Here is a 20,037-nt window from a genome sequence, read left to right as displayed (position 1 = left end):
GCCGGAACCACCGATGGAACCAGAGCCGGAGCCGTGGCCAGAGACAGAGCCAGAGGCAGAAGCAGAGCCGGAGCCGCCGACGGTGCCGGAGCCGGAGCCGTGACCACCGGTGACATCGGTAGGGCTGACACCGCTAGGGCCGGTGCCAGAAGGAGAAGGAGAGCCAGAGCCACCGACAGGAGAAGCGCCAGTGGGGGTGGCGGGAGCGGTGGAGGCGGCGACGGGGGCAGTGGATGGGCTGGAGATGAGCTTCGTGGTCGATCCGGAGCCAGGGGTGATAGTGGGGGCACCCGGAATGCTGCAGCCGGTGAGCCATTCGATAATGAGGAGTCTGAAGCTGCTGCTGATCTCGATGTCAACAGCACCACCGAGGACGGCGGCCAACTCGGCACGGGCCTCGACGGAAAGATAGACGATGCTCTCGCCGGAAAGGAGGAGCCAGAGGGTACCACGAAGGCTGGATCCGAGGGATGCCTCAATAGTGCCGGTAAGGAAGGCCTCGAGCTCAGTGATAAGGCTGGTGGAGATGTCAATGCTGACTTCAGTGACAGAGAAAGAGAGCCAGAGGTAGAGAGCGGCCTTGAGTTCGGCTCCCAGGCTGCAGCTGGAACCGGACAACCAGACGGCCAAGGCCGCACGGGCATCGGCGGAAACGGAGGTGGCGAGCTTGCCGGCAATACAGGCCTCGAGGACGACCTGAACATCAGCCTCAATGTCAGCAGAGACACTGGACTCAAGGAAGGCAGAGATGTAAGCTTGGGCAGTCGCGGTAAGAGCACCCTCGCCTTCAATCCAGGCGCTGATGGCGGCGCCAACGGAGACGGCAGTAACACCGCCAGTGGGAATGGAACCGATGGCAACGACACCAGTCTCAATCTTGCCCTCCAACCAGGCCAAGATGGCAACCTTGAGCTCGGCGCTCAGGGAGCAGGACGAGCCATTGAGCCAGACCTTCAAGGCGGCGGCAAGATCGGCGTGGAGATCAGCATGAACACCACCACCAGCGCAAAGAGAGAGACCAGCGCGGAGGTTGGCATCCAGCTCGAGACCGACGGAGCCGGAGATGAATGCGGACAGCGAAGACTGGAAGGAAGAGCTAAGAACCACGCCGGCCTCAAGGGTGGTGACATCAAAGATACCGTCAATAGTCACGTAAAGGTCACCCGCGGCAGCTGTCTTGGCGCAAGTAGGAACGAACAGGGACAGTCCGGCGCACACTTCGGTCGAGAGAGTTGCTGAAGCCTCACCCTCACACCAGGCGAGGAGCTCAGTCTTCAGAGAAGCCTCGAATCCGGCATGAGCGCGGATCCAGGCGGCCAATTCGGCACGGATGTCGGCATCAATCGCACCGGCCTTGCAACCCAAGGCACCTCCGTTGAGAGCGGCAGCGGCCCGGGCACTGATACCAGCAAGGACGGATGTCGAGCTTCTTCCACCGCCAAGGATATCTTCAACGATGGTCGTCAGGTCCTTGCCGAATTCGGACAGGATCTCGACGGCGAGACCAAGAGTGCGGGGGTCTAGATCCCTGGTGTCCTTGGTGGGGAGAGCGAGAACATAGTTCGCCAGACCGGCGAGGAGAAGAAGCTTGCTGGAACGCATGATGCCAACGAAGCGAAAGGGTATCAGGAAAAGGTCGATAAGGTAATAGCGAAAGTCGATCACGAGTCAATCGGGATGGAACGATATAAAACAATAAGAAAGAAGGAAAGAACTGAGTATGGCCGGCACTGGGGCAGCCTGGTTAGGTTAACGACAGACAGACAGGTGTAAATGATAGACAGGTAAAAAAAAACAAAATGAAAGACAGAACCCCAAACGACAAGCGAAAGGAAGTGACTGACAAAGGGCTTGATGTCCGTTCAAACGAGGTGATCATCATCGAGGTATATATACCCCTGGGGACGGGGGACACTTTCCCGTGCCTGCTGGGCCGGGGGCCGGTGGAAACCTGCACAAACTCCCAGTCTGGAACCAACGAATGGAGCAGTGCAGCTTGCTAGAGCATGTTGGACCATCTGTGATCGAGGGACCCGGATCTTCGAGACCAGGTTAGCCAAGTGGAGCAGCCGGGTGCCAGTGGAAGACTAGAGAAGCGAACCAGACCCGACTACCGTTGAATGTGGGCTCATCCGAAACAGACTAAACAAAAAGAAAATACTATTTCAGGCAACGGGGGATTGCTAACTAGGAAAGCATTAGTTCCGACTTGGTGCGGGTCGCAGATGGCCCTTCCCGTCCATGTTATTTTTTCTCTAGCACACGCAGTGGACGCCGTAAGCAGGGGGAGAAGAAAGGCTAGGCCAGTAGGCCAGTAGGCCAGTAAGCCACAGCACCCCAAGCCAGCCACCATCTCGGAGGGTGGGCGGACAACGGAGCGTGGAGGAGGCACCGTTGTCAGGGCAAAAGCCCCTCATGAAAGACGCTAATGTCTGAAGATAGGGCACCGAGCAAAAACGGTGAGCAATTTGGAATCCAGCAGCTCGTGGGCTTTTCGAAACGGGACTGACTGAGAGGAGGGAGACCATCAGCCGTCATCCGTGTTGTCAGCATCACCGATCGACTACTTAGTCTCGCAGACATCAGCGTCGTCGGCTCGAGAAATCATCATCGGCACAGAATTGTGGGGAAATGAGCGACCGACAGCCAACCCACACGGGATGCAGTATTGAGAGTCTGGAACTCTGGATGGTGTTGGATCATCACAAGCCATGCAGTAGCATGCATTACGATGGGCAATGACGACAAGGCGACAAGCATAGACCGTAGTAGGATAGTCTACTCGATAATAGACTAGCAGCCTAGCAAATCGTGGGTGGAAGAAGCGGAACCAGACAGGCTTGAATGGAAGGCGACCATGGACGACCCATGGACGATCATCTCAACCGGTGTTTTGCGAGTCTTGTCCCTGAGAGTTTTAGTTCGGGGCAGGTTAAGTTTCCACGGAAAAGGGCAAAACATGAAACCTCCCCATCAAGGCCAGCTCCTCTCCACTTTGGCACTTTGGGAGGACTTTTCTGAAAGTTGAAAGTCAAGAGTTCGGACATAAGAAAAGAGGCGCAGGAGTCAAGAAATTTCACTGCATCAAAAAAATGGGAGGGGTCGGAGGAGGGGAGATGAATAAGCAAGCACTCGCCCCATCAACACGATTTTGTGACAGATGCAAGTTGACTGGTCAGACTTTCTCTCCGGAGCGTTGCAGAATTTCACTTCCAACGGAGAAAAAAAAAAAAAAAAAAAAAGCAAAAGAAAACTAGAAAAGGAAATGAGTAGCAGTAAGTGAGAGAGAAAATTCAAGTTGAATATCAAGCAAACATGCATCTACTCTACATAGCCACACACAGGCATCCGTTGGGTGGCAATGGGACCACTCATTCCAAACAAACACAAGCATAGATCTTATCTCTATTTACTGTACGCACTGTACTTCATGCTCCAAATACTCAGCTCAGAGCTCAATTTGAATAATCCGACTTGGCGGCTCAGTATGTGGTCGGTGTCAATAAGGGTCTTCCTCTGGACGCCCCAAATATAGTACCTCAATTTCCCTCAGGTTGGCGGAAGGACTGCCGTTACCACCACAGAGGTTCGCACAAGCCATGGCTGTGGCTTTCTACTGAGTAGCGTGGTGGAAAGCCAGGCAATCACCTCCTGTCAAGGAGGCGTTCGTAGCAATTTAGTACATGTGTGTATGGAGTACGAACTGCCCCATAGCAGAACGAAAAGGTGCCTCTGTAATGTAATGTGCATAGTCAACCAGGGTGTTATCATTGGTATGGAGGAAGCAATTGTGGAGGCATTGGAAGGTGCAGCATTAGCGTGTTAGTCGGTGCTTTAGCGTCGGGTTCCTAGTCAGGGACAGAAAGCTGAGGATGCATAGTCAAACTAGGGCCGTCGTTAGCGTGCACGAACAAACACAAGCTTGGGTGCAGCACAAGAGCTGAAATACAATCTAACAATTCCATCCATTGGAAAGCCATGCATCTGCGTGAGACCTGAACCGTAGAATGCGGGCTAGATTTTCGACGATCAAGATGGGTGTGTTGTCGATGCTAGCCAGGAAGCAGGGGGTTAATCTTTGCCCGAACAGGCGTTCCTGACCCAAAGTGCTTATACCCTTGGTTACGTTATTTTGGAGGGCTCCAGTCCCCACACCGACCTCTTATGCCCCCAATAGCCCCAATGGCCTGAGCTGCCGGCTGCCCGCTTTACCCGATCCCTAGTTGAAGCACAAGTCCGGAGAGGATTGCAGACTGCAGTGGATGCCCCTCTCCCCTCTTGCTCCCCACCTTTCCTTCCCCCCTGTGACCTGTGACCATCATAGCCAAAAGGTCAAGGCGCATCTCAAATCTTAACAGCCATTGTGCAAGCTCTGGAACAAAATAATTCGCTAGGATGTGTGTGTGCTGCGGTGCTGGACTATAGGAACTTTAATCGGACCAGCAAGAGTCATGTGTTTGTGGGAGTGTAGGTTTAAGACGTTGACTTGACCCAGTTTTGAGCGAACCTCGGAGGGTTGCCTGATTTGAACATTATTGACTGACCAGACCAGATCCGACCGGGTTACCCCTGGAGAACCAACCTGCAACTGAAAATTGAGCCAATCCAAAATGGAATAGGCGACCAGAAGCTGAAGCGCGATGGTACGCTGTTGCTAATAGTTAATATAGGTAGATAGGTAGTCGGAGCACTTTGGACAAGCTTATGGATTTGGATTTTGGTTGTTGTGGTCCGTGAGAACGGAGAGAGTCCGACACAGAAGGAGGGATATCAGGTGATTTGCCTGCTTGCCTTCTTGCTTCTACCGGTACGCTCTTGATTTTGACCTTTTCTCCTGTTCGGAGAGGAACCACCTTCACGTCGCCATGTTTCAAGCTGCGACTAGTCTCCTTGTACTACCAGTCTACCACTGAGTCACTGACTCTTGCCTGTTATTCTTAGCCTGGAGTCCTTGACTCTCCACGGTTCATCGATCGTTCTCAGACAACCGATCTGAGACTATTTGCCCTGGCAGCCCTAAACTCTAAAGTGAAGCCTATGTCATAAGCCACGAGACTGTCGTGGCGGCTTCCTACGGAGTACTGTTGTCCAAATAGGGGCTATCAGTCCGAGCAGGACAGAATCGTTGCTGCTGCGGTTGCTCGTGAAGATGAATGTCCATTAAGCTACATTCCATGCTGATACCTGACATTGACAGTATACTAATGGACGTTCTCGCAGCCTGGGTCTTGCTTCAGCAGATCAGCAGTGTGTGGGTCTCCCTTCCGAGATTTGACCGGGTCGGAATCGCAAAACAAGAGATAGGGCATGTGTGCATCGGTGGATATCCTATCCACTTCAGCAATCCGAGACGGGACTGCGTCGTCCGCTCTAAGGCGGAAGGTAGGTAGGTCACACGTCACATCCTTATGCTCGATACTTGCAGGTGTGCCAGATGTGGCTTGGTGCAGGAGCATTGGCGGCTTGTTCTCCGGACAAGAAGCTATGACCATTTGATTTTGCAGTGGCGATCAGGATGTCGTGCCTCAGAACGACACCATCTGGCAGGTCACTTGGTTCTACCTCTGCTAAATATATCACGGAAGAAGATTTGCGCGGCGGCCTTGCTGAAACGCGTCGGGCTGACGTTGACAACTTGGCTAGTCGACTGTTCTTGGAAGCCTCTTCTGACAGGTGAAACAAGGAGAAGGAGGACGGACAGCTTCGCATTCAGCGAAGGGGGAAACCTAGATATCCAGATATCCCGAAGCAGCGTCTAACCTGTTTGCAACCTCGACAAGATATGTGTCTTCTCGGTGCCTGTCTCCTGTTGTCTCTCCATGGCGCCCTTGACCGCCAACCTTTGTAGATTGATGGAACACGACATGTGATCTGACTGAGTTCACAGCCAGAGACTGCTGAGGAGATTGGAGATTGGACAGTGACCATGGCCGGTGAACCATAGCTCGCTTGCAACTTTACGTAGTCACCGTGACAAGCTGCCCAATACATCAACTCTGGGATGTGGGAGCGAGAGCAGCTATCCTCAAAATCAGACTCACACATAGAACTTGAGTCCTGTGTGTAATGATTGTGGAAGACTGGTCCGGGGTTGCAGTAATCATTTGTTTGATGTAGATGCCGCAGTATACACATACTAATTTTGTTTTCATTTGTATCCTGACTCCGGAAAATCAAGTTCATGGCCAAAGAGCATAGTTAGCAGCTAGTTATCTTTTCTTGGGATTGCACACATGTGAGGATGCTCATAGTTAGGACCATGCAGACTTGGGAAGTTTTCTGCAACTATATATTGTTTGCAGGAGTGTCATCTCCAAACACACGCGCGTTTAAGTACTATATGAGCGAAGATCTTGGGTATGCAGATATGATCGAACAGGCATATAAGGAAGATTGCCATTGGTCCAAAGTATATGACTCAATGCTCAGACCGTCGACGATGAGTTGTGCAGCAGGGCCAGGGCATGGCCGGTGATGTTGATTTGCGGGCACTCAACATGTAATTACCCGGAATGTTTATATAAAACTAAGAGTACAGCACGTACTTCGCGCTTCCGACCACATTTAAAGTACCACAAGATGAGAAGTAAGTTTGATGCAATCTACTGTACATCAGATCCAGGCTGTTTTGATTCTGCCACCAAATTGCATCAAAACTGTGTAATTGGTGGAGTGTATTGTAGTGTGTCCATACTGTGCAGGGTGCAGACTGCCGATTGTTGTTTGGGGGAGGATTGCCCGGGGCAACGGGTAAATCCCACGTGACTTGGGTTGCTCCCAGCCTCGCGCATTACGGCGCAAGTTCCATGTTTCCAATGTTTCCATGCCGAAAACGACCACAAACACCAAACTACCCCGACCTCCGACCTCGACATACTAACCCCTCACAGCAGGTACTTGAATCGTGCTTCTGGGAGGAGCCTAGGCCTGGACATTCGCTGGTGGACATGTCTATGCGACTTTGTCCCCAATTGTCATAATGGCCTCTCCTCATTCCTCCTCAACAGCAGCAGCAGCAGCGTCCGCCTACAACACCCGGCTGCAGCGCCAACCTTCCTCCCGTTCAATGTCCCGCGCCGCGTCTCGCTCAGGATCCAGACGGACCTCACCAGAAGTGCGCAACTCACTCGCCTATCGTCACAGTGTGTCCGCTGGGCAGTATGTCGCCGGCGACAGCTCGGATGAGGAGGTGCCCGAGCCCAAGTTCAGCGCGTCCGTCAAGGCCCTACTCGACGAGGACGGACTCGACCTGTCGCCACGGTTACGCAACAAAAACCTGGGCTCGGCCGGGTCAAGCCAAGAGAGGCGCTCGCGCACCACCTCGCCCCTCGATCAGTCGAATGGAAGCCCCGCGCCCCGGGTGGTTCGGATCGCTCCCTCGCTCAGCAGCCGGAGAGAAAGCTCGCCGTTAACCAAAACCGAAACCACCGAACATGGCGAACGAAACGCCGTGCAAAATGATTTCATTACGCCCGCACCACGCACACGGAGTGTCCGTATCAATGCATCGCGCAGCAACACCCGATCGCCTGCGTCCCTGTCGCCGTCCCAGAGGCGATCGGCTGAGAGGAGCTACATCGACGACCAGGAGCATGGGAGCGCGACCCGTTCGGAGGAGAAAAGCTACGACGATGAGTATGCTCCGCGGCTGGGTACCGCATCCGTGCTCCGCACGCGGAATATCGAAGATGTCGGGATGCACAGCTCATTGCGCGTCAAACGGGTCGGCCGGTTGACCGGTACTTTCCTCAATGGCCCTGCGCGGAGAGGTGTATTACGACGGCAGAGTGAAGAAAACGAGATTCGGGAGACCGATTATGATGACAATGACGATAACGACCACTACCACTACAAGAATACAGCGAAATTCTCCTCGCCCAAAGTCTCGTGGGCCGACCCGAGCCCACCCACGAGAAGCGAGGAACGCCGTGATCGAAACCGAGACCGGGATGTCATTGGCGACGGCTTATTTTCCAGATCGTCTTCTCCGAAGACCTATGGCTCACACTCTAAGTCCACTCCTGGCTCTTCGTCGGAAATGTCATCGAAACCGTCGAGCGCCAAGGACCAGCCGGTATTCAAAGTACCTCCCCCGCCAACGTTACCTTCAAATCGTGACCAGGAGAATGAGCCACCACCGACCTTCAAGCGGGTTAAACCGCAAGGTTTTAACCTGCTTGATAAACCCGTGGTCTACGAAGAAGAAAAGAAGGAGAAAGAGAAGGAGACGCCCGCAGACCGGAAAATCCTAGCTACACGAAGCAACAATACCCCTCATCGACCAGCTCCGCCTCCCCCCAAAATGTCTGTTCTGGAAACTGCCACAGCCACTGGTGGAGCAGCTACAGCATCTCAGTCTCGCAAGAAGCGCAATCAAGTTTCAGTCAACCACAAGCCTTTCACACGCCTTGATTGCGTTGGCCGTGGAGGAAGCTCTCGTGTTTATCGTGTGATGGCCGAGAATTACAAGATCTTTGCCCTGAAGCGAGTCAACCTTGAGGACGTCGACCCTGTGACATTGGCCGGTTACAAAGGCGAGATCGATCTGCTCAAGAAGCTTGAGAACCTGGACCGCGTCGTGCGTCTCTTTGACTGGGAATTGAATCAGGATAAGCACACTTTAAGTGTGTTGATGGAAATTGGTGAATCCGACCTTGAAAAAGTGCTTACCTACCGACTGAACGCGGAAGATGCACGATTCGATATCAATTTCACTCGTTACTACTGGAAGGAGATGCTCGAATGCGTGCAAGCAGTACATGACTACAATGTCGTGCACTCAGATCTGAAACCCGCCAATTTCCTGCTTGTTCAGGGCCGACTAAAGCTCATCGACTTTGGTATTGCAAACGCAATCCAGGACAACACCGTCAACGTGCACCGCGAGCAGCAAGTGGGCACGCCGAACTACATGTCTCCCGAGGCTCTGATTGACTCTAACGCCTCCCTCGGCTTGCCGGCAAGCGTGGGGAAGATGATGAAGCTGGGCAAACCCAGCGACGTCTGGAGTCTCGGATGTATCCTGTACAAAATGGTCTACGGCCAGCCCCCGTTCGCCAAGATCGCCAAATACTACGAACGCATCCTGGCCATTCCGAACCCCAACGTGAAGATCGACTTCCCCGCCTTCGCTATCGGAGGCGTCCCTGTACCGCCCGGGTTGGTTCGTACCTTGAAACGATGCCTTCAAAGAGACCAGACCCTCCGGCCCACCGTCGAAGAGCTCCTCAGCCAGCGCGACCCCTTCCTATACCCCGACGCGCAGCTTGAGGCCGCAGTCCCCGTCACGCAAGATATGCTCAACCGGATCCTGGTCAATGTGGTCAACCACTGCCGTGTTCGCGGCATCCCGAAGGACGAGGAGCTTGCCGCATGGCCGGCCGGTTTCTTTGCCAAGATCAAATCAGCCCTAGAAGAGGGTCCCTAAACCCACCCCGTACACTCTGTGTCTGCATACATACCCTCTCACATAATTCCCTATGTTCTCTGATTGAAAGCCCCCTACTTGTTTGGTATATTACCCATTATCTTGATATCCTGATTGATCCCGGCGTTGTGCAGTCTACGACCCCCACATCTTGGGAGGGTTGTGACTTTCTTCTTTCTATCCCTGGTTCTCCCTTATCTCTTTTCTTCTTCTCTTCTTGTCCTATTCTTGGACCCATCCTTTCCCCCCACATTTCTCCTTCTCACCCACCCCCCACACTTATTTTGGATAGCATCAAAGTACTGGGACGGGTTCCGGGGTGATTTCAATATTGTGTGTGTCGCGCTTTAGCCCTGTTTGTTTCTTATATCTGGTCGGGGTTGCTTTTGTATGCCTTGGAAAGCTCCCAGCAGCAAGAGAGCATGGTGCTTCCGGAGTTTTGTACTAGGTTCCCAGAAGATTTCCTTCCGTTCTTCACTAATCTGGAATAGTATGGTTTCCCGCTCATATGTTACGAGCTCAAGACACTTTTTTTTTTTTACCTGCGTCTTTGATAAGTGCATTGCATTGCATGTTCTACATTCTACATTCGCGTTGAGAATTGTTTGTGTCATTGTTGGATTCCGTTGGGCGATGCAAGAAGCTACAAGTACCTACCTAGGTACCTAGAAGAGGGAGTGCGGCTCGCTTGTATGAGTTCATTAGTCCCTTAATCCAGAAACTCGACAGTGGCGAGGTCGACGAGCGACACATGAACATGGTTCAAAGGGCACAACACAAAACAAAACTGTCACCGAGGTACTGGACTACTTGTAAACCGCAGCATTTCTGCAGCGAAGTCTCCAGAACGACTTTCCACAGGATTGATCGAGTATTGATTCATCAATTGGAGAATGGTTGATTTTGTATATCTAGCTAGCTACTATGTATGTTAAGGTGCAATTCGAATAACGGGAATCTCTTTTTCAGAAAGATCAATCAAGATGAAACGAAGCACACTTTGCGCGCCACTAACGCCACTCACATACCCAATGATAAAAATCCTCTATCTCGAAGCAAACACACAACGAGAGGATAACGAACAAAAACGCACAGAACCAACGCAGATTATAGGAAAGAACGGGAAAGGGTGGTTAAAGAGCCGTTGGTGTCATGATCGTTGACATGGGAGGGTAGAAACGGTTTGAACTGATTTAGTTGAGGAGGACGGCGCTGTGAGGGGTGGTTAGTATGTGAAAGAGATGAGAGGTCAAGAAGGCAGGGCATCGGAAACTTACTTGACGGTACCGTCGAGATCGGGGTTGTTGGTGACCTGAGCATATTTACCCCAAACGACCTGCTCGCTGTTAGTATTGGTCCTGGATGCACCGAGAGGAGGGTGTAGCTTGCCTTTCCGGAGGTGGTGACGAGTCCCAGTTCGGAGACGTTGACTTCGAGCACGGTACCCTTGGTCAAAACACCCAGCTGGGTGTAGAGGGGGTTCTGGGGGTTCTTCTTGACGGACAGGATGGGGAGTTGGACGGTGACGCCGAGCTCGGGGCTGAGGATTGAGGCAAATAGCGTTAGTAATGAGCGGAACGTGTGCTTGTCAAGGATCCAAAAGATAGGTCCGCGCTGAGTGGCGTTCGACAACCGAACCAACACACAGGCAATAGAAAGGGACAAACGTACTGCGTAACATTGGCCTTCTTGTAACGCAGACCCATGGGGCGGATGAAGCGCTCGTACTTGACGGGCCGACGAGTGAAGTCGTTGCCGACGAAGGTGGGCTTGGTGATCATGCGCTTCCAGGACTTCTTGTGCGTCTTCTTTCCGGTGTTGACGACCTTGAACATCTCCTCCTCACTGATACCCTTGACCTTGGGCAGGGGGACGGCGAACTTGGCGGCCTTCTCGTTGCGCTTGTCCTTGATGGCGCTGGACAGGGCCTTGGCGTTGGTGGCCTGCGAGCGGTCGAGCAGGTACTGGGGCAGGGGCGTCTTGGAGGGCTCCTCGGGGGCGGAGGACTTGACGTTCTTCTCCTCCTGGGCCTTGATGCGCTTCCGCATCTGGATCTTCTCCTTGTGGCGCTGCTGCTGGTACAGCTTGGCCCTCAGACCGCGCAGGTTCTGGGCATCCTTGGACTGCTGGTGGACCTCACGGGCCTGCTTCTTGCGGGCGCGCTCATCGTGATCGAGACGCTTACCGTGCTGTTTCGTCCAGCGTTCGATATACCTGTTTCATCGTGGTCAGTTTTTTTGTTTTCCTTTTTTTCTTCCGGTGGCTCGGGAAGGGTGCGACGAACTCGTTCTGAGGCTGTTCATGGTGGAAGAATAAATCGTTAGCGAGGCTTCTTCAGTAAGACAGAATCGAATCAGCAACATACCATGTTGAAAAAGCGTCAAAGCCAACGACAAAATCAACAAAAAGAGAGAGAGAGAGTGGGGGTGGGGAGAGGGGGAGGTCTGATAGCAAGCAAGCAAGCAAGCAAAAAGGTTGATACAAAAAAGTTCGGAGACGGCTTGGCGGGCGCCGATAATCAGTCACGTGGCCCGACTTTATCGTCCCGTCCGGAATTTCTCTCTCCTGTGCACGAAGCGGCCTTCGCGGAACCTTTTTGTCTTGTTGCGGTGTCTCCCCCATTGACCAAGCAAGGACAAATTGCTTCACTTCAAATCAATCCCGTGTGAGAACCAGACACCCATAGAAAAATGTTCTCCCGCACCGCCCTCGCCAGGGCCTTCGCCCTCCCCATGAAGGAGCAGCCATGCGCCGCCGCCGCCGCTGCCATCGCCGGCCGCTTCTCCGTCGCCCGGGCCTGTCTTCACAGCAGCGCCGCCGCCCCAGCACCAGCAACATCCTCAACAACGACCACAACACACCCAGACTCCCCACTCGCCGCGACCCCCCGAGCGCAAACCTCCACGCCCACCCCCCAAGAAACCCCCCTCTCCTCTACCACGACTCCCTCCGCCATCGACCTCAAAAAACCCGTGGCCCCGACCTTCACCGCGCCGCTGCAACTCACGCCGACGCTCCTCGCCCAGCTCCCGCAACTCACCACCCAGCAGCCGCACTACATCGTCTCGCACCTGCACGATCGGCCCTACCTGCTGACGCAGGGCGACGCGATCCGCCTGCCCTTCCTGATGCCCAACGTGAAGCCGGGGGACATCCTGCGATTCAACCGGGCGTCCGTGCTGGGGTCGCGGGATTTCTCGCTGAAGGGGGCCCCTTATGTCGATGAGCGGCTGTACGAGTGCCGCGTGCGCGTCGTGGGCGTCGACTCTGAGCCCCTCCGCGTCAAGGAGAAGACGAAGCGCCGCCGCCGCCACGTGCAGATGATCCGGAGCAAGCACAAGTATACCCTCCTGCGGGTCATGGATGTCAAGATCAAGACTGCGGAGGAGTTGTTGCGGGAGGGGGCGGTGGTTGCTTAGGAGGGTTTTTTGGCTCTCTTCTTTTCGAGATTGTGGATGGGGTGGTACTGGGAAAATGGTACTTGCGGATTCGGGGCTTCTTTTGTTGATGGTGGATGTTCACAATGTTCACAAGGGGCAGTTGTTGAAATCACAGGAAGACACACACAGAGAGAGAGAAAGGCGAAGACTGGGTAAGGGACGAATGGTTATGATGGTTGGAACCTGCAATTGCGAAGGATCATGTACAGATAGAAAGTGTGCGTCTGTTTCCATGCACCATGTGGTGCACTTGTATTGTATCTCATAATTGGGTTTTCGAATGTTCATTCTGCTTTCTTCTTTATGTCTTGACGGAGTGGATTTGAGACTCAATCAGCAGACAATGCAGATAGTCTCTGGTGTCGACAATAACCAGTCAATGACAACGCTATGGATTGATGTCTCCTCAAAGTGATCGGCCGTGAGCCTAGCATTGACTACCCTACGCTTCATGGTCCACAGATGGGCTACGCTTACAGACTGGTTCTTAGGACTGGTCCAGGAAAATTGCTTTAAGAATGGTTTTATATAAAGCCCCAAAGTCGGCACACGAGGGCAGTCCACCGCACCACACCTAATCAAGGGTTTGCTTGCAGTATCTCATCTGCAATCTTCTCAGCCAGGGCGTAGACAGTTGCCTGCGGATGGCCCGGTGGCAAGAAGGGGAAACTGCTGATATCCACAACCCGCAGACGTTGCACCCCAAATACTCGGGCAGCACTGTCGATGACTGCCATATCATCGCCCTTTTGTCCCATCTTGCACGTGCATGAGGCATGGTTGATCGCTGACGTATCTTGTCTAACGAACTCGCGCACCTGATAATCCGCCTCCACCTCGGACCCCGGCACGCACGCTTCCAGATCGACTACTCCAATCTCAGCAAGCTGGGTCCAAACCTCACGACTGCGCCTGAACGCTTGAATCGAGGTATCCATGTCTCTCGGGTCAGCAAGCCACTGTGGATCAATGATAGGCGGCGTGGACATGTCTGGACTGGCCAACGAGACCATCCCACGAGAGAACGTAGCCTGAATTATTGATCCCATGGCGATGGTGTAGTTTCCCTCAGAAGCATCGGTGGCTCGGCTCACACCACTAAATGCCCATTCGATCTCGGGCCAGTCCCCGGGAAAGTCTGCAAGACTCATGAGATTCTCCTCAGATAGCTGGGAACGGTATTGCTGCGGCAGCTTTTCGAAGCCAAAGTACCCGGGCCCTATGATTGTCAATGGCCCTCGGGCGTTCTCAAGAAACTGTCGTATATGTAGTTGGTTTGATGCCTCTTCAGTCACCAAAGAAGGCACCATGTGCTCGTTCACACGGCATGTTGTAATCACGACAGGATGATCTTGCATGTTCTTACCAACACCTGGCAAGTGGCTAATACAGGGAATACCATATCTAGAAATCTGTTCGCATTCCCCAATACCAGAGACCATGAGCAGTTGCGGAGACTGTATGGGTCCGGCTGAGAGTATGATCTCTTTGCGAGCCTTGAGGTAAAAATCGAGGTTCGAGGTACCAAACGTGCCGGCTGCTGAGACGAGGACCTCGGAAGCGGTCTTGTCTCCGCCGTTGAACAATATCTTCTGGGCGAGCGTGCTCTTGTAAATTGTCAGCTTGCTTCCACTATCGAGTGCCTCTTGCAAGAAGCTGGACTCGGATGAGGAACGATGGGCATTCTTCGGATTGATAGTTCGGCTCATGAACCCGGAGCCCAGCAGGCTGCCACTGTTAAATTCCGTCTCTTTGAACCCAAGCCTATCAGTCAGGACTTTGCGTAGAGTGTTAGCCAACGGATCGATCCAATTCCCCGACGAGACTTCAAGAGGACCACCATCATCGAAGGCGTCCCTGTTATGCAGAATGTCATAATCACCCCAGATGGCTGGGTCCGGCGGAGTAAAGCGCACAGACTTCTTGTACCACGGCAGCATGCTTTCGAAAGCATAGCTCTCGTCACCCACTTCTTCTGCCCACTTTTGCATGCTGTTCTTGGTAGGGCGGTTATAGTTCATACTATTCTGAGCGGAGCTGCCTCCTAGAAGCTTGCCGTGCGCACAGTGGAAGACACGGCCACCCAGGACTTGCTGGGGCTGCGTCTTGAAGCCCCAATCGTTCAGTGGATGATACGCCTCGGGGGCGTCCCCGCAAAAGAGCCCTCGAGTGTACGCAGGCACGACGGACCAGTTGCCATTGTCGATCTCGGAGAATCCGCCCGCTTCGACAACCGCAACGCTGAAGCGTTCACTCTGGGCAAGACGACTCGCGATCGTCAAGCCAGCAGTTCCACCTCCAATGACGATATAGTCAAAGGTTGCGTTTACACCGGGTGCACCGAAGGAGGTTCCTAGGAGAGGACCTCGTCCGCCATAGTGGAAAAGGTTGAGGTCCTGTTCTTCCTGGGCAAAGACTGCAGCTGCAGCTGCGAGGCTGAGTAGAAGCCAGGAGGTATGCATGGCGACTTGCTCGGACCTAGCAGTATTTGTTCAGAGAACTAATGATAAAGGATCTTCGTGATAACGATGCTTGGAGGGCATTCGAGGAGATGAGTGTCGGATAACGATGCGATCAGTGAATGATATGCCGTTGCAGGGAGTATGCAGAAGAAGCACTGGGCCAGGAGCGGTGGAAGAGGTTTGGTTGGCAAGAAGAGGGGGGAAGTGCAGTAACACGACATGTTTACTCAAAAGGGAAAGAGGCAAGGTCCGTACGTCTTGGTTAATGACACAGGTATAAGTGAATGCTAGACTATGAACATGACATGTACTCTACTGCACTGTACTGTACTGTACTGTACCTCCACGAACCACATCTCACTCCGCAATCTCTTCTAGTCCCAGTTGCACCCGACACTGCTCCAGGCTATCTCTTTGCATCCGCGCATACAAGCTGAATTCATCCGTCGTTGGGACTCCCAGCATCCGGTGAAACCCATCCAGGTCCGGCTCGGCCTCCATGATCAACCGTTTCGACTGTGTCGTGTTCCCCAGGTTGGAGTTGAAGATGCCCCCCGCAGAGAGCGGCAGGAAATCCTCATACGTGATGGGCTCATACTCCAGTACTCCTTCTTGCAGAAGCTGAGACACACTCGCGCTTCCCAAGCCTTTCAAGCCCTTACTCCCCTTTGGAGTGACATGATAGTAGAAAAACGCCAACTCCTGCGCCCACAATTCTCCTAACTCGTCCGGAAATCCTTGAAAATGTCTTTCAAGAATGTTTTCGTATTGCGCATCCCCAGCTCCAATTCCTTTCTCCGCAACCTCAGTATTTACTGCCGCCAGGATCTCATCATACAGCTTTCTCCCTTTGCGCGTGAGCGCAAACCCCCGCTGCTCGACTTCCCCAAATCGCGCTGTATGCGAGCCCTTCACATACTCCCCATGTCCAGCCCGGAAGAAGACTGTCTCCTCGCGGGCCTTAAAGCTTGTCTGCCGTAGCAGGATTGGACAGTTCCGTCTCGGGGGTCCCTCGATGCGCTCCTTGGCCGGCATACCTGTCTCCCACATTCTGGACTGCACGGCGTCAATATCGAGCGTCCGCGGCGTTAGATGGTTAATGTGGCAGCTGGGAAAGGAGACAATATCCGCAATGAGGGGATGTTCGGCTTTGAGGGTCTGGTAGTCGTCCAATGTGACGGTGGCGTGAGAGTGCCAACGGAAGGTTTTGAGGGCTTCCGCTATGAGCTCTTGACCAGCTTCAGGGGTGAATGGCTTCTGCTGTTGTCGGCTCTCAGCTAGCCCAATGAGGGTCTGGAGCCGGTCTGTGAAGATAGAGCGTTGGGAGAGGGCACGTTCGGCGAGGAGACGTGTGCGTGGGGTGAGGAGATCCATGCGGAGGACGGTGGTGAAGACGCGGAAAGGATGTCTGGATAGGGCTTCCGGGCTGGTAGGGCGGAACGCCGTGGCGTGCATGGGGAAGCCGGCGAGCGTGAGGTCGTAGTAGCCGACTGGATGCATGCCCATGATGGCAAACAGGCGGCGGATGGTGGTGAGTTCTTCAGCAGTGCCCAGTCGAATGGCGCCGTGGCGTTCGACACGGTGGCGGGCGGGGAGGATATCGTCAGCGTCGGTGAGATCATTACTTGAGCGCTTGGCCTGAGCAATGATAGTTTCTGTATCGGCTTGGTGGACGAGATCGACTAGATCGCCGTAGAGAGGAACCTCGGTTTTGTACATCTCAGAGAGCGCGTGGCAGAAGCTGGCCCGAAGGGAATCCTGGCTCCATTCTTGAGTCGATGCTGCCATAGTCGAGTTGAGTCGGACTGTGCTGATTCTCAGAGGTGTAAGTGGAAAGGAGGTCTGTAGATAATGGGTTAAAGGCCGAGTAAATAATCGTCGTCGATACATGAATGATAAACACAGGCGAGAGCTGGTTGGTCGAGCTTCTATACTATCTTAGATAAGATAAGAAACGATAAGTCAGGATGAGCAAGCTGCCAGGTAGACGAGTCGACTTACCATGCTCACTTTTAATATACCCATTCCTTGTGAGCTTCAACATGGCTTTCAAATCAGACCGCCCAAGTCCATCACCTCTACTTCATCCACATGACCATGCACTGTTGCAAGCCATCGCCCCGATGCTCTCATACACTGCCGTGTATAACCGTCTTGTGCCTGAAATGCATGTCTCGGGTGCTTCATCCGTCGGAATCTTCTCCGGACATAGCGGGGTACTGCGAAAGGACTTTGGATAGCTGTGGGACGAAGACGAATCCGGAGGAAATGATATGTAGTCAAGCCAATCGGAGTGCAGGAGTTAGAGATCTTTCCGTCGGCTCATTCGGAAGGTACAAAGGTATTGATTGCAGTCTATCGAGTATGAGTCCTGAAAGTGATGGAGAGGATGAATTCGGTGGTTCGGCGGCTGGGAGTAAGAAGGCAGAGAGACATCACTACCTCAATTGCGCAACAGACGATCTCCATGGAGTCGACAGGTAGTAGTTATGCGAGTAAACAAGATTGGTTTGGCCATTGCAGCATTTATGTAGAAAGTGCTATGACAGCTGAGGACTGTAGGTGTATGGCATGGCTCTGTTGGCAATGCATTGAATCTCTGTGAGTGAAGGCAGCCTTAGCAAAGAATGGGCTGCATACACCGAGAAAGAACCCATAGGGTCACCTGACGACAACCACACCATCTACAGTTTATTGGGGGCATAGCTACTCTGATGCTCGAATTTCGTGTATGCTTATGGCTGAATTACATCGAATGGTCTTGTGTCATTGCGCTGCCACTGCTGTACCATATATACTTCCATTGACTGGGCGTGGTTTATACCTAGTGACTAGTAGTTCAATCCTCTGTCTTGCGAGGCGGAGGCGGGCTCTTCTTGACCAGAACAAAGTCCTGTTCCAGAAGCCAGAATCCTGTTGACTCCTTGCTGTCAATTGTCTTGGTGATAGGTGTCACGTTGTGTTCCTTGGCCAAATCGAGGTCCTCACACCAGTTGTAATCCACAATCAAGCTTTTCTTCACCCCAAACACGGTGTCACTCTCCACGAAGTTGCTGTCCCGCGAGTACAGGGCAGTGATCAGCTTGGTGTATGTGGGGTGTTCGATCATGAAGTGCTATCCGATGTTAGCATTTATGCACAGACTCTGAGGATGAATTGCCTAACCATATGAGCCGGGCGGAACCAATGCCGCTTGAGCTTGCGCAACAATTCGCCAACGGGGCCGTCGTTGGAGATTGGATAGGCCACGGGCTTGACGCAAACAAAAAGGAAGTGACCCTTTTCGTCCGAGGAGATTTTCCCTCGGCAGTTGGGATCGGCGTTTCCGTCATATTCCAAGTCGTACACTCCGTTGCCGTCCGTCTCCCAGACGTCAATCAATGCCTTTGGTACATTATTGCCATCTGTATCTTTGATCCAACCACGTACGATCGTGGGCTCGCCGGGGGTACCCTCAGTAAAGATCGACTCTCCATACTGGAATGAATGTGCTTCTTCGTCATGGAACGGACCCAGCACAGAAGACTCGGTAGCTCCGGGCACAGCAGGATAGGAGAGGGCGTCAACTAGCGCGGAGATCCCCAAGATATCTGAGAGAAGCACGAACTCGTGGCGGACATCGGTCGAAACTTGACCGACCTGCAGAAGGCGCTGTTAGGCAATAAAACGACTCGGCAGAGGACTGATACCCACCTTGGTCAAAAACTGCCATGCTTGTTCCCATTCATCAAATTGCAGCCCAACGTCTCGTACGTAATCATGGGCCGCTTGAATCAACTTCAGAATGAGGTATCGAAGTCGCGGGTTGTCGCACATGGAATTGATCTTCATCACATTTTCGGTGATGTTCTCTATTGTCAGGTCGAGCATTGGAGGGAGATTGGCCGCGATCTCCTCTGGCGTTGACGCGGCCGCCCATTTGGCGCGAGTTCGGTCGCTCAGTCCCTCGACCGGCGGAGCTCCGTTCAGATCTTGCTTCGGCATTGTGAGACCTGAATGCGGTGTGTACAGAATTGATTGGTGGTGGTTCTGGGACAGGACAGTCGCCGAGGCGTGGATATCTTTCTCTTATACCTCATCCGCCTCACAATCCGCCTCGGTTAACATCATTTCGATCTCGAAAAGTCCAGAACACACAAACTCCCCGCAGTAGCATAATGCGGGGCACAAGCTGCTCGAGACTTGGAACGTCACTTCAGGTGTTTGCGCGGGTAACTGTATCTTGGATGTGTGCCGCTCAACGAGATCCGTCGGAGCGGAAGGATAATGCGGAGGTGGTTCCGACGGAGGAAACAGTGGCGGAGGAGCAACACATCCAAAAACCGATTTAGCATTGAGCGACCGGCATCAGTATGCGCAGTGAGACTAAAAAATGATCGACAATGCTGAAGCTTGATGATGGAAAGCACCTCGGCGAAGAGAGCAGAGATTGCAGGCGAGTCTCGTATGCCGTTATTCCGTCAAAGTACTCCGTACTCCACATCCTTTCCATTACCCAGCTCAAGCATCTTGAAACAACTGTGTATATTCGAAGATGCCGATGGTGATGAATATCGACATGACCGAGGGTATCACATCAACAGTCAATCGATCTAGGTTGTTGACGAGTCGTCGTCCTGCAGCATAAACAGAAGTTCTCCGCTGTCAATGTCGGGCGGAGGAGGCGGATCATACTATGACGTATTGTACGAATGCCTTATTCGTTTAA

The 20,037-nt window shown here is 53.0% G+C and overlaps 7 protein-coding genes across 7 annotated transcripts; 2 read left to right on the top strand and 5 right to left on the bottom strand.

Moving 5' to 3' along the window:
- Window positions 1-252: 252 nt before the first annotated feature.
- Window positions 253-1,602, bottom strand: BO82DRAFT_270339 (putative cell wall protein; the record flags this gene model as incomplete). The annotated part of the gene is made up of 1 exon (XM_025630975.1): window positions 253-1,602. A coding segment is annotated over one exon (1,350 nt), but the record flags the coding sequence as incomplete, so codon positions are not given.
- A 4,217-nt stretch (window positions 1,603-5,819) lies between these two features.
- On the top strand, window positions 5,820-9,427 carry BO82DRAFT_379448 (serine/threonine/tyrosine protein kinase MPS1; the record flags this gene model as incomplete). Its single annotated transcript, XM_025637688.1, has 2 exons — window positions 5,820-5,844; window positions 7,017-9,427. The coding sequence occupies 2 exons, from the start codon at window positions 5,820-5,822 to the stop codon at window positions 9,425-9,427; spliced, it is 2,436 nt and encodes an 811-aa protein (XP_025485858.1).
- Window positions 9,428-10,301: 874 nt separating this feature from the next.
- Window positions 10,302-11,891, bottom strand: BO82DRAFT_359873 (rRNA-processing protein NSA2). The gene is made up of 6 exons (XM_025636683.1): window positions 11,793-11,891; window positions 11,712-11,722; window positions 11,099-11,641; window positions 10,817-10,967; window positions 10,705-10,763; window positions 10,302-10,639 (listed from the first exon to the last, which is right to left on the bottom strand). The coding sequence occupies exons 1-6, from the start codon at window positions 11,793-11,795 to the stop codon at window positions 10,621-10,623; spliced, it is 786 nt and encodes a 261-aa protein (XP_025485857.1). The 5' UTR covers window positions 11,796-11,891; the 3' UTR covers window positions 10,302-10,620.
- Window positions 11,892-12,009: 118 nt separating this feature from the next.
- Window positions 12,010-13,274, top strand: BO82DRAFT_359872 (mitochondrial 54S ribosomal protein bL21m). The gene has a single exon (XM_025636682.1). The coding sequence runs from the start codon at window positions 12,118-12,120 to the stop codon at window positions 12,844-12,846; it is 729 nt and encodes a 242-aa protein (XP_025485856.1). The 5' UTR covers window positions 12,010-12,117; the 3' UTR covers window positions 12,847-13,274.
- Window positions 13,275-13,403: 129 nt separating this feature from the next.
- Window positions 13,404-15,419, bottom strand: BO82DRAFT_409446 (GMC family oxidoreductase). The gene has a single exon (XM_025639730.1). It carries the CDS (start codon window positions 15,327-15,329, stop codon window positions 13,446-13,448), a length of 1,884 nt encoding a protein of 627 aa, XP_025485855.1. The 5' UTR covers window positions 15,330-15,419; the 3' UTR covers window positions 13,404-13,445.
- Window positions 15,420-15,654: 235 nt separating this feature from the next.
- BO82DRAFT_359871 (VOC family protein) lies at window positions 15,655-17,281 on the bottom strand. Its single transcript, XM_025636681.1, has one exon. The coding sequence runs from the start codon at window positions 17,046-17,048 to the stop codon at window positions 15,687-15,689; it is 1,362 nt and encodes a 453-aa protein (XP_025485854.1). The 5' UTR covers window positions 17,049-17,281; the 3' UTR covers window positions 15,655-15,686.
- An 887-nt stretch (window positions 17,282-18,168) lies between these two features.
- BO82DRAFT_298204 (aromatic compound dioxygenase) lies at window positions 18,169-19,313 on the bottom strand (the record flags this gene model as incomplete). The annotated part of the gene is made up of 3 exons (XM_025631978.1): window positions 18,169-18,444; window positions 18,495-18,968; window positions 19,023-19,313. 3 exons carry the CDS (start codon window positions 19,311-19,313, stop codon window positions 18,169-18,171), a joined length of 1,041 nt encoding a protein of 346 aa, XP_025485853.1.
- Between the last annotated feature and the right edge of the window lie 724 nt (window positions 19,314-20,037).

Source organism: Aspergillus uvarum, assembly GCF_003184745.1.
Source record: "Aspergillus uvarum CBS 121591 unplaced genomic scaffold BO82scaffold_109, whole genome shotgun sequence".
Taxonomy (NCBI): domain Eukaryota; kingdom Fungi; phylum Ascomycota; class Eurotiomycetes; order Eurotiales; family Aspergillaceae; genus Aspergillus; species Aspergillus uvarum.
Note: the sequence above shows the minus strand (reverse complement) of the source record. Positions and strands in the feature narration are given on the sequence as shown.

Excerpts from the sequence above, each read along its gene's own strand:
- BO82DRAFT_359873 (XM_025636683.1), bottom strand. Across the intron at positions 10,968-11,098 it reads AAGAAGGCCAATGTTACGCA|CCCCGAGCTCGGCGTCACCG; the intron begins GTACGTTTGTCC and ends CTCAATCCTCAG. Across the intron at positions 10,764-10,816 it reads TCGTCACCACCTCCGGAAAG|GTCGTTTGGGGTAAATATGC; the intron begins GCAAGCTACACC and ends AACAGCGAGCAG.
- BO82DRAFT_359872 (XM_025636682.1), top strand. The coding sequence starts at position 12,118 with ATGTTCTCCCGCACCGCCCTCGCCAGGGCCTTCGCCCTCCCCATGAAG.
- BO82DRAFT_409446 (XM_025639730.1), bottom strand. The coding sequence starts at position 15,329 with ATGCATACCTCCTGGCTTCTACTCAGCCTCGCAGCTGCAGCTGCAGTC.
- BO82DRAFT_359871 (XM_025636681.1), bottom strand. The coding sequence starts at position 17,048 with ATGTACAAAACCGAGGTTCCTCTCTACGGCGATCTAGTCGATCTCGTC.